This window comes from Chiloscyllium punctatum, chromosome 6 (genome assembly GCF_047496795.1).
Source record: "Chiloscyllium punctatum isolate Juve2018m chromosome 6, sChiPun1.3, whole genome shotgun sequence".
Classification (NCBI taxonomy): domain Eukaryota; kingdom Metazoa; phylum Chordata; class Chondrichthyes; order Orectolobiformes; family Hemiscylliidae; genus Chiloscyllium; species Chiloscyllium punctatum.
Window position 1 is genome coordinate 74742383 of NC_092744.1, and position 13125 is coordinate 74755507.

Consider the following 13125-nt stretch of genomic DNA (forward strand, 5'->3'; position numbering starts at 1 on the left):
TAGCATTGACTCCTCATTCCTGGTTATGCTTGAGAGAGGGGTGTTGAGCTGCCTTATTTGAAGCATTGCAGTCCACTTGCTGTTGGAATATCCACAATGTTATTAGGGAGGGAATTCCAGGATTTTGACCCACCGACAGTGAAGGAACAGCAATATATTTCCAAGTCATAATGGTGAGTGGCTTGAAGGCAATCTTGCATTGGTAGTGTTCCCATGTCTCTGCTGCTCTTGTCCTTCAAGATGGAAGTGGCTGTGGAAGGTGCTGTTAGATGCTCTTGGGTAAAATTTCTGCAGTTTATCTTGTGGATAGTACACATTGTTGCTGCTGAGCGTCAGGTTGACGAGCTGGTGCCAGTCAAGTCGGCTGCTTTATGTTTGGTGGTGAACACCCCTGGTGCTCACCTTCCACCCTACAAACCTTCGCATAAACCAAATCATCCACCGACATTTCCGCCACCTCCAAAAAGACCCCACCACCAGGGATATATTTCCCTCCCCACCCCTTTCCGCCTTCCGCAAAGACCGTTCCCTCCGTGACTACCTGGTCAGGTCCACACCCCCCTACGACCCACCCTCCCATTCTGGCACTTTCCCCTGCCACCACAGGAACTGTAAAACCTGTGCCCACACCTCCTCCCTCACCTCTATCCAAGGCCCTAAAGGAGCCTTCCACATCCATCAAAGTTTTACCTGCTCATCCACTAATATCATTTATTGTATCCGTTGCTCCCAATGTGGTCTCCTCTACATTGGGGAGACTGGGCGCCTCCTAGCAGAGCGCTTTAGGGAACATCTCCGGGACACCCACACCAATCAACCAAACCGCCCCATGGCCCAGCATTTCAACTCCCCCTCCCACTCTGCCGAGGACATGGAGGTCCTGGGCCTTCTTCACCGCCGCTCCCTCTCCACCAGACGCCTGGAGGAAGAACGCCTCATCTTCCGCCTCGGAAACTTCAACCCCAGGGCATCAATGTGGACTTCAACAGCTTCCTCATTTCCCCTTCCCCCACCTCATCCTAGTTTCAAACTTCCAGTTCAGCACTGTCTCCTTGACTTGTCCTACCTGCCTATCTCCTTTTCCACCTATCCACTCCACCCTCCCCTCCCTGACCTATCACCTTCATCTCCTCCCCCACTCACCCATTGTACTGTATGCTACTCTCTCCCCACCCCCACCCTCCTCTAGCTTATCTCTCCACGCTTCAGGCTCACTGCCTTTATTCCTGATGAAGGGCTTTTGCCTGAAACGTCGATTTCGCTGCTCGTTGGATGCTGCCTGAACTGCTGTGCTCTTCCAGCACCACTAATCCAGTATTATTTTTGGTGGTGTCAAGCTTCTTAAGTGTTGTTGGGCTGCGCTAATTCATGCAAGTAGGAAGTATTCCATCACACACCTGACTTGAGTCATGTAGATCGTGGATGGGCTTTGGGGAGGCAGAAGGTTAGTTACTCTGTGCAGAATTCCTGGGCACTGTATTTATATGGCGAATCAGTTAAGTTTTGATTTGATTTACTGTTATCACATGTATCTTAACACAGTGAAATGTGTTTCATGTACAGTGCAGGCAGATCATAACATAGGAGGACGTGCAGATCATAGAGTGTTAAAGTAGAGTGAGGCATACAGGATTACGGCTGAAGGTGTACAAAACAAGATCAGCAGTAGATTTGAAATTAGAGAGATCCATTCAGCAGTCTATTAACTGCAGGGCAGCAGCTGTTTTTGAACTTATTGATATGTGTGTTTAAGTTTCTGTATCTGTTAAGTTTCTGGTCTTTGGTCATCCCATGATGTTGAGAGAAAGGAATTCATCGGTGATAACACCTTTGAATATCAAGGGGTGGTGGTTAGGTGGTTTTTTTAGTTGAGGTGGTCATTGCCTGGCATTTGTGTGTTCTGAATGTTACTCAAGGAGCAGGAGAGTCGATGTTTCGGGCATAAACTCTTCATCTTGACTCTCCTCCTCGAATGCTGCCTGACTGGCTGTAATTTTCCAACACCACACTCTTCAACTCTGATCTCCAGCATCTGCAATCCTCAATTTCTCCTGAATGCTCCTTGTCAATTTTCAGCACAAGCCTGAGTATTTTCCAGGTCTTGTTGCATTTGGCCATGGACTGCTTCAGGAATTTCAAATGGTGCTGAACGTTGTGCAATCATTGGCAAACATCCACACTTCTGACCCTATAATGAAGGGAAAGCCATTCATGAAATACCTGTAGATGATTTGGGCCCAGGACACCACCCTGAGTATCTTCTGCAGAAATATCCTAGAGTTGAGATGATTGACCTCCACAACCAAAACCATCTTCCGATGTGGCAGGTATGACTTGAACCATTGGAGAGTCAGGCCCAAACTCGATGCTGGTGAGTAGATTGTTGCTAAACAGATGCTGAGAGCACTGTTGATGACACCTTTTATCATTTTGCTGATGATTGAGAGTAGACTAATGGGGTGGTAATTGGCCAGTTTGGATTTGTCCTGCATACCTTGGGAATTTTCCCATGTTTTAGGTAGATGCCCGTGTTGTAGCTGTACTGCTAGGGGAGTGGCAAGTTCTGGAGTACATGTCGTCTTCAGTACTATTGCCGGAATGTTGTCAGGGCCCATAGCCTTTGCCGTGTCCAGTGCCTCCAACTGGTCTGTGATATCATGTGGACTGAATTGGCTGGGAATGGCATCTGTAATGATGGGGACTACTGGAGGAAGCAGAGATGGATCAGCATGAGCAGTTCTGGCTGAAGATTGTTGTGATTGCATTATCTTTTGCACTGATGTGTTGGGCTGTTCCATTATTGAGGATGGAATATATGTTCCATTTCCATTTTCTCCTTCATTCAGTGCCTTATATATCCAATGCAATTTCTCCAGATTCCAGATGTTCTGCAAAGCTTCAGTGGATGAGCTGGAGAACTAGTTATTGAAATTCTGCACCATATAATAGCAATCTATAGAAAATAATGCCGGAAAATATTTTTTGGCATTAGTGGATTTGATTTTGGAACCATCTCAACAGTGTATGTCAACTGTAAATAAGGCAAATGAAATGTTGAGATATATAGTGCAAGAAACAAAGCTTAAATCAGAGGCTGTGATGCTAAATTTATAAAGGGCATTGGTTAATTTGTACATGGAGCATTAGACACTTCTGACCAGCACATTAACGGAGATGGTTAGCTGTTGAAAAAAATTGCTTTATCTGAGCTAGAATAAAGAGTCAAAGAGGAGATTTAATTGACCTGTTTCAGATTATGGAATACTTTTTATAAAAAATACATTGGAAAATAATATTTCCTCTGCTGGTGTTGTCAATGACAAAAGTCATTAGTTTAAAACTGTTACAAAGGGCATAGAAAGAGGTTGAAGAGAATTTTTTTTTCACTTTTGCAATTGTAACTATGGATTCAAAGTGGCTGAACCAAAGACAGCTACAACTTCTACAGAAAAATAGATAAATAACGTTTGTAGCCTAGGGAGGCACAGGGCAATCGGTGGAGTGATCTTAAGATTGGGTTTACTTTGTAATTTCTCTGGCAAAGTGGCAGAGCAAAAGTGATAAATCATAAAATTCTGTAGTCCTATAGAGCTAAGATGAATCTCAACGTGGCAGAGCTTTGGGAATGGAGCACAATGGTGTTGCTTATATGGAGCTGAAGAAAATTAAAATGCAACATCAGAATTGGAGTGCTGTCTAACTTTGTGGAGAAGAGATTTCATTGCATGTGTAAAAGCAACATTGTATGTTGCAGATTATCTCTTCCTAAGATTATCACGTGAAAGTGTAAAATAACCTAACACAGAAAAATCTTTGTTAAAGTTATCGAATTGATCCCAGCATACTGTTGCATCCCCACTACCCTGCAAATGTTTTGCCTTCCAATTATTTATCTAATTCCAGTGTGAATGTTAAATAATTGAAGGATTGAGCTGTAGTTATGCTGCCGGCAATTGTGATTTGGAGATGCCAGTGTTGGACTGGAGTGTACAAAGTTTAAAAATCACACAACACCAGGTTATAGTCCAACAGGTTTAATTGGAAGCACAAGCTTTTGGAGCGCCGCAACTTCATCAGGTGGTTGTGGAGGACATAATTGTAAGATGCAGAATTTATAGCAAATGTTTACAGTGTGATGTAACTGAAATTATAAATTGAAAAATATCTTGATTGTTTGTTAAGTCTCTCATCTGTTAGAATGACCGTGTTAGTTTCACTTCTTTCATGTGTGAATCACAAACTTTTTTTGAAGTTACATTCTCAAGTTAACTGTAACAATTGATGTCAGGCCAGACAAAATGTTGAAGGTGTTAGCCCGTGTTCTGTTGTCTGTGCCATAATGTTTAGACTGAGTCAAATCTAAAAAATGAGTTAACAGTCTTAGATGGATTCAAATCTTGACTGAATAGATAGGATTGTAAATAGGAGTGAATAAGGGACCATAAGATATAGGACAGAGAAGCATATAATGGTTCAAAGGAACCGCTCCAGCCTTTGAAAGAAGAGAGTTAACAGATGTTCAGGATATTTGTGACTCAAGGCTGAGAAGTTAAATGTTCTTTTGGACCATACCTGTAAAGGTTTGTGCCTTTCTTTCCCTCTTCAGTGCAAAGACTTTCACTGGCTTCCTGCTTCCTGATCGCCATCCACTCTCCACTATCTCATTCAAGTGGCTTCCATGAGCTTGACCATGCAGGGGGCATAATTACTGCATCCGTTTCTGTTCAATCCATGATCCATATTTATTCTTTCCAAAAATATGGTGAGGAGTATAAATCCTGGCTGATTGCACCCCTGCGTGACCCAAACTTCACGTCCTAGAATATTGAGGCCAATTGTATCAACGGACTGTTATTATCAGTCACTGTTATTTATTTACCTATCATGTTCTCTATGATCATTGGAGTGTAATAGCATGTTGAGAAATCAATTAGCTTTTAATCCATAGGCCTTTTCTGCATTACATATGCTCGAAGGTCTCTCGTACTGCAAACTTCTCTCAGCATCATTATAACTTAAAGCATAGAAAGAAGCAGTACAGAGGAACCTCGATTATCCGGCATTCGATTATTTCAATATCAGATTATCTGGCAAGGTCGCAAGTCCAATGTTCGGCTAAACTATGTTATCCAGCATCCAGTGAACCGAATGAAATACTCCCCACTTGTGTCCTTTGGATAGTCAAGGTTCCTCTGTATATGGAACCCATTGCACTTTTTTATGCAAACTGTTGAACTGTATCCATCACTCAAATCCTATTTTCCTGTACCTGTTATTGTAACTTCTGTGTGCTTCCTTTTCAAATGCTTAACTCAAATCAAGTTTAATGATGCCTTCATTACTCAAATTCATTTCTTGTGAGAGAGAAATAAAAGAGACCTAAGTTAATGTGACACTTTTAAGACCCTTGGTTAGTCCACATGGGTTTTCTGTGCAAATCTCTGGTGTAGATGCACTGAAGAGAATTCACAGTAGTTTCATAAGGTTTATACTGAAATAAGAGAGAAATACCTGTCGGAAAAGGCTGAACAATCTTGAGTTCTGGGCTCCAAAAGCAATTCTCTAATTCAGTAGAGGTTAGGTTTGTCATTGGATTTAATAGAGTACTTGTAAAGAAAATGTTTTTAATGGTCTGGAATCTAAAACTAGAGGACATTAAGACACAGGGGTAGTTACTAACAAATTCAAAGGAAATTCTGGCCAAAGCTCTTTATCCAAGCAGTGGTTAGTACAGTATGTGTAAAATGCTAACACATTGTTTATTTCAATTATTCCAATGTGGATGCATTTAGTGGGAAAAACACAGAAGAGAAGAAAGTGTTGGTGGGGTTACATGAGAACAGGTGAAAAGAAACCATGTGGAGCATAAGTGCAGTCTTTGACCCATTTGAGTAAATAGTTTGTTTCTGTGCTTAAGATACTATACAATTGTAAAGTAATCAAAGGAAAATTCTCACTCTTATAATGCAACAATATCCCAAAGTGCTTTACATGAGTGTTAGATAAAATTTGACACCTTGTCACATAAGGTGATAAGATAGATGATTAAGATAGATAAGATAGATGATTAAGGTTTGGTGAAAAATGCTGACTTTAGCCTACAATCTACTTGGCACTTACTCCAGCTCACATATTCTTACTTTTTAAGTGGTGGTTGGAGGAGGAGGAGGTGGGGAATTGAGCAAATATTTGGTATTACAATTTCATGCCATGTGTTTCTGTATCTAAAAGGTGTGGCTTTCCTTCTCTGCCTTCAGTTCTAAACACAGTTTCATTCCTTACAGGCTATTATAAAAGAAGGTCTTCTGATGAAGCAGACAAGTTCATTTCAGCGCTGGAAGAAAAGATACTTTAAGCTCCGGGGACGGACATTGTATTATGCAAAGAATGCAAAGGTGATTTTTTTTAAATTCAATGCAATATATTGGCTACAGCATTCAGAGGTGTGGTTGACAAGATGGTCTTGTCTGATAACAAAGCTGTGTTAACAGTTTTTTTAAACTGTCTGTCATTAGTGCTGTAATACAGTTTTGTCAGCACAACTAGTGCAACCACATGACATCTATATTAGAATTCAGTAATAGACCAGTGAAAGTTTGGGTTCTTTTTCTGTTTTCTAACCTTATTGATTCCAGCTAAACTCCCACTCATTGGGCCTTTTTCATTCTACTGGTCTTTCACGGTTCAAAACTGGTTATGCAAAAATGTACAGGATGGGAAAAACTGTTGCAATCCACTCAGCTCATCTAAAAAATATATCTGATAACTATCGTTCCATTCTATCATTTTTTTCCTCCACGTAAATACCTGTCAACGTAAACAAAATGCGTTCTTAAAATGTTGATCATGCTATTAAATGATTAGGTTTCTAAGCCCAAATGTTCTGTAGCCCAGAATGTTAAAAATTGTTAATGAAGTAGTGGTGGAGAGGGATGTACATTCATTTTTTTGTGAGAGAGTAGAGTGTACCAAACAAGTAGGAGGTGGCAAATTTAGATTTGTTAAAAATAAAGCTCTGGGTGGGTAGAGAAAGGAGGGAGGGAGAGAGAATAAATTTGTCAGGCAGCTATCAATTAGTTGGTTTCATATTGTCAGTAAGGAGATGACCTCAGATAATAATTAGAGACAATATAAACAAATACTTTATCAGGCCCATGATCATGGAATTATAGTAATTAGTTCACCTTTGACTAACTTTAATGCAGCTTTTGATAACATAATAGGCCCAGTTCAGCTTGCACTCTTTAATGCAGAGAATATAAGTACTTGGTGCAGATAAACTCAAAAACAAAAGATGCTGTACAAATGAACACCATCTTTATCAGTAGTCACTTTAAAGAATGTCTTAATGGAAACATAAGATCTGGGAAGGTAGAAATGTATATAGGAAGATATTAACTGTGTGTTGCCTTCACGTATGGCCATTGATAGTGAAGTGAAAAGAGAGGGTGCACGGGAAATGAGAGTCAGAGGAATGGAGAGATGTGAAGAGGCCTTGAAGATATTTAAGTACAAGGATTAGAATTCTAAATTTGAGCTGCTGAGGGGCAGTGATTCACTGTAAAATTTGCTGTTAGCCAAAAGCAAGAGATCAGTGCTTGATGGATGAAGATCAATTTGACATTTGGGAATGACAAAGAGGTTGGGGCTTATTAGGAGAGAGGAGAACAATTGTGAGGAAGCCAGAGGTCAAACCTTGGTGCAGCCAAGGGGAAGGTAACAACAACAATCAGAAGGAAGTAAGAGGCTATGGGGTGATGCTCCCCAGGTGTTGTCCAGACACTGGGAAACCTGGCCAGCAGCAATTACCTTGAAATCTAACACAAAGTTCCACTTAGGAACTTGTTTGAAATATTTTTGTGCAGTGTTCAGCCCAAAAGAGCACATGTTACTGACATACACGTGATGGGTTGAGGACATGCTGCACAGTCCGGCTTTTGCCCGAAACGTCGATTTCGCTGCTCGTTGGATGCTGCCTGAACTGCTGTGCTCTTCCAGCACCACTAATCCAGTAATGAGAGAGTTAATATTGAAATCTATATCCCTGTCTCCACCCGCTGTGCCAATTGTGTTTAATTATATGCAGGTGGTGGGTGTTGACTGGCAATTCAGTGAGTCACAGTAAATAGACATAGTCTGGAACTGCGGTTGTTGCATTTGGAGGTGTATATTTGCAATGTGTACCTCAGTAAGTAAATATAAAATTGTGTAAAGATTGACTCCATTTCTATCTTATGCCAACTGACTATGTGGAGAAGAAAGTTCTGTCTCCTTACCCTGTTCTGCAGCTGTCGTCCATACCTTCTGTTTATCACACCTTGACTGGGTTTTGAGTGCATTTGTATTTTTCCTGATGCCCTCTTCCCTGAAGCTGAAAGCACTGACTCATTGCTGGCTGCTGTCCTCCAATTGCTTAGCCAGCTGGCCATATTTTGCATGTGAGCCTAGGGTGTAAGCAGGCAACTGTTCGCTCTAGGGTGGGATTTGAGAAATGGATCATAGCCAAGCTTAATCCTGTCCTCACCTGACTTTAGCAGATGGCATTTTCCAGCAGGGGTCACTGGTAATAACTAAAAGCAGGATAGAGAGCTGAACAGTATAAAGGACAATAGTGATATTCCCAAGTCTGGACCCAAGGGACACCAGGTAACTCAGCAAACCTGGGATCATGCTGGATTGGATAGCTTAGTTAAATGGCTGACTGCCCAGAGTTAAAGAGTTCTGAATTCCATTTATTTTGATACAGCGGATTACTTATGCTGAATTTGGACTTATTGAGAAGATAAAATTTAGTTCCATTTTATTTCTCATGGCCACATCTCTTAAAACTCCTTGTTGTCTTCTATCTTATGTTAGCTGTCCTTTGTTTGGCCCATTTTGGTTAAAATTTTGCTGTGCTATTTTCAAGTTCACCAACAGACGTGCATCATAATCTGATTTTGTGAAAACTCGTTGCAATTAGATGTCTTGGCTGAAGAGATGGAGCAACTGACAACGTTATGGGGTTCATGGCTCCAAAGTAATGAGCACATTCAATTGGTATTGCATATTTGTCACGCCTCAACCGAATATGGCGCAATGTGCAGTATTTTTAAAATCTCTAACATAAAGCTGTTTATAGTACTTACCCATACATTCTTATTGGTATCTTGAATGGATTGAAATAATCCAACATTTCAAAATCCTTTTTTGACACATCTGCTCTGAACTACTGTTGTTGAATCTGTTGTTCACATTGGTAGAATCTACAGTTATGAGAAATGCTTAAGGCTGACATTTACTGGAAAATTCCCTTCTGACTGTTTCGTGCCATCCACAGATTCACACGGTATAAATTTAACTTTCTAGCTCCTAGGGCCAAAGACCTCAGTCACTTGGCAGCTGTCTAAAAACAAACAAGAATGCGTGTACTCAATCAGGAAGTGCTTGAGAGGAAGAGTGTTCCAGCTGAAACCCTCTTATTCTGATACCCTGCACAGGAGGATGTAGGAGGATAACCTTATTATGGTAGACAATCCTTATTTATCATGACAACCCTTTAATATACCTAGTGCAGCAGGATTCTTCTACAGTCAGATAGTCTATAAGCTCTTAGAGCATTTTATCTCCATATCTTTGGAGCTTTGCAGTATAAGGCTACAATCTTTGTTTTATGTGAATAAGTTTCCAGACAAAGTGTTTTCTCTGGGGTGGGCAAGTCCTGAACTAGAGGGCATAGGTTTAGGGTGAGATGGAGAAGTCATAAAAGGGACCTAAAGGGCAACCTTTTCATGCAGAGGTTGGTGTGTGTATGGAATGAGCTGCCAGAGGAGGTGGTGGAGACTGGTACAATTACACCATTTACAAGGCATCTGGATGGGTATGTGAATAGGAAGGGTTTAGAGGGATTTGGGCTAAGTGCTCGCAAATGGGACTAAATTAGGTTGGGATATCTGGTCGGCATGGACTAGTTGGACTGAAGGGTCTGTTTCCGTGCTGTACATTACTATGACTTTATAAGTTTCATTGAGGTCTCTAAAATCTTTTTAATTAAACCCTCTGTTCTCTTTGTAGGAGGATTAGGGTCTTACCCTGTTCTCCTTCCACCACTTATCTCTCTAAGATAAATAACTAAGGTTACTATGGTATAGTAACCCTATTTATTTTCCTAGTGGAAGCGTAGGATCATCCTAAATCATTGGATTGGGGTGTGGGGCTACTTTTATAGTTTAACTAACTTTGTTCTCCCCCTGCTGGCTCAACGTATCATCAACAATAATGTGCTTACAATGAGTGTCTTTTGTTGTCTTTTTTCTTGTAGTCCATCATCTTTGATGAAGTGGATTTAACAGATGCCAGTGTTGCAGAATCCAGCACGAAAAATGTTAACAACAGTTTTACAGTGAGTAACTCTGGCATGAATCCTATTAAACAAGAATTTTGTTCTACCCATTAATGCCACTGAGAGACGATTGTATGTTAATCATGAACACAGGTAGCATAGACAATTGATCGTTTGTTGGATAATTAGTAAAGTAGTTATGCAAATTACACATTGCATTTTGTTTAACATATATAAATTGCATCGCCTAATTGAATTCTATGCTAAACAGGAAACTTGCGTTGTATAGTGCCTGTCAAAACCCAGGGTACCCCAAAGCACTTCACAGCCAAGTAAAAGCTTTTGAAGTACATCCACAATTATAATATAGGCCAAGGTGGATTCTGTTTATGTCGTCTAAAAAGATGAATGATCGTGTAATCTATTTTATTAATATTAGCTGAGACATAATCTTTGGCAAGAACAGCTACTGATTGAGCTGAAGCTTTTCTTCATTTAGAGTATCATTTAAAATCTCAGATCCCTTTCCTATTGTAGAAATTGAAAGCAGTGAGCTGGAATGTAAGGTTGGAGGCATTGCAGTGGACATGTGTAGAAAACTAAGACATAGGGTAGAGGGATTACAGAGTTCCAGTTGAGAGGCATCCTGGAGGAATTTGCAGATTTTGAATTGCACCTGTAAATAAATAACACCAGTAAATTTGAAAGAACTGGTTCTACAGGTAACAAAAATTTTTATAATGTTTTTAGTGACATTTAGGCAGATAAATTCAGGTCCTGTTTGTAAGATTCCTAGTTTTCACCTTAGGATGTTGGTGATGGATTGAACATTGGTTTGAAGTTCAGGTTTGAGTAGGTTTACACTAAATCTGCTTGCTCAAACAGAAAAAGATGAAAATACAATACCAGGCATAAGTGCTGACATTTAACAGGAAACATTGTAATTTAACATCAGTCTTTCTGGTGTGAGAAATGTTTGAATAGGTCTGAATATAAGTATTGAACACCGGTTTCTTCTTTCTGTTATTACTAAATACCCCTCTGCAGTTATACTGTGTCTTCAACTTCATATGACAATAGACCAACAACAGGAAGGACAAACTGTTCCTCGGTATTTCTTACACCCAGATCTAGCCATAATTTCCGCTCTAATTTTAATTCCTAGGAAGTCTCCCAGTTCCTACAGTAATTTCCAGGAAACCCATTTTATTTGGAATTTCATCACAAATGTAGTGGAATTATTTACTATTCAGGCATTTCCTGGTTTTCATCTTTTCCAATGTGGGTTTTCACGAGGAAAGTGTTGGAAGCCTGAGCCTTTGATATTGATCCTCTTAATTGTATATTAAATTAGTTTAATTCTGCACTGGCAGTGTCAATGTGGGATTCCCTTGGGCACATATTAAAACACACTTACTAAAACTATGCAATGAGGATGTGTACGTTTGTAATGTTGAACTTTGCAAATATTTAAAAGATTGAATAAGGAGTGGCTCCGATACCGCACTACTGGTTTTCTAAAAGATAATATTAACATTATTTTGTTTTCTTGTCATGCAAGTCAAGCAGAGGAACTGATGAAACTATTTGGCACAAAACAAAGTGGAACCAAATTGCAAAGCTGGGTAACTTACATTCTCAGGGCACAGAGCAAATTGAGTCAGAAATTATCCAAAATAAAGAATTCTTTACAGCGATGGAGAATAGACTAATGAAATAACTGAAGTAGTTTAATTGGGGTCATGGCCTGCTTTGTTGCAGCTGTGCTATAAACTGGCATAAATGTTTCTGACCTACAGTTCACACATTCTGTTGATACATTTTCTTGTATGTCGAAGTTGGACTAAGGAGAAGTGACATTCAGATGCCAACACATTCTAATCTGCAAAAAAGACTATTCTGGGTTATGTGACTCATCCTTCGTCATAGACTATGTTTAATTCCCACAGAAAATACTTCTAAAATTTCTTTAGTTGACTTTATTAGGACGATTTCATGAGCAGTAATCTGAAACACAATGCTGGAGTGAAGCAATTCAGTTTAAGTTGATTAAACCACCGCTTAGTCTTTAGCGAGGGCACTCCTCAGGACCAAACAATATTGTCTGTGTCTCCCCACAAGTGCATAAGGAGTTTATACTGAGGCTGCAAAGGTAGAATTTGACTGCATGTACACTCTGGCTTGTCCTGACCCTGTTTAGTAAGAACCACTCTCCATCCATATTAATGGTCGTCTCTGCTTCCAGAGATAAGCATTGCAGGATAAGATGCTCAAATGTATTAAAATGTACAGAACAGTATTGAAGTCTGTCAACAGCTGGCTGAGTGTATGGGATCTTTTCCACATTTTGGAATGTCAATGAGTTTTGCCATACACTACACCTTCAGGGATGGGTTTGAGGCTGATGATTCTTGTATAGAATCAAGTCTATTAACTCTGCCAATTGAGTTGATTTTACTACCTGAAGCTTTCACACATTTGGTGCAATTTATTTTTTCTCAACATCCTTCTTTAGCCTGCCTATTGGTCCTTTCAATGCTTCCTAAATTCTCATTCCAAATCACTTATATAAATGACAAGCAACTGTGGACCCAGAACAGTGACCAGCAGTGTTCTACAGAGATCAGTGCTGTGTCCACTGTTGTTTGTCATTTGGATAAATGATTTGGATGTGAATTTAGGAAGCATGGTTAGTACGTTTGTGGATGGCTCCAAAATTAATGGTTTTGTGTACAGTGAAGATGGTTATCTAAGATTACAAAGTGACCTTGAACAATAGGGCCAGTTGGTAGAGGTGTGGTGGG

At 40.1% G+C, this 13125-nt stretch overlaps 1 protein-coding gene across 4 annotated transcripts in view; it reads left to right on the forward strand.

Moving 5' to 3' along the window:
* The window catches only part of LOC140479079 (diacylglycerol kinase delta-like), a 149982-nt gene that overhangs the window by 39911 nt on the left and 96946 nt on the right, over positions 1-13125 (forward strand). For all 4 annotated transcript variants that reach the window (XM_072572931.1, XM_072572929.1, XM_072572930.1 and 1 more), the window contains exons 2-3: positions 6285-6395; positions 10301-10381. In XM_072572931.1, the coding sequence (XP_072429032.1) occupies positions 6285-6395; positions 10301-10381 (192 nt within the window). The remainder of the gene's footprint in view (positions 1-6284; positions 6396-10300; positions 10382-13125) is intronic.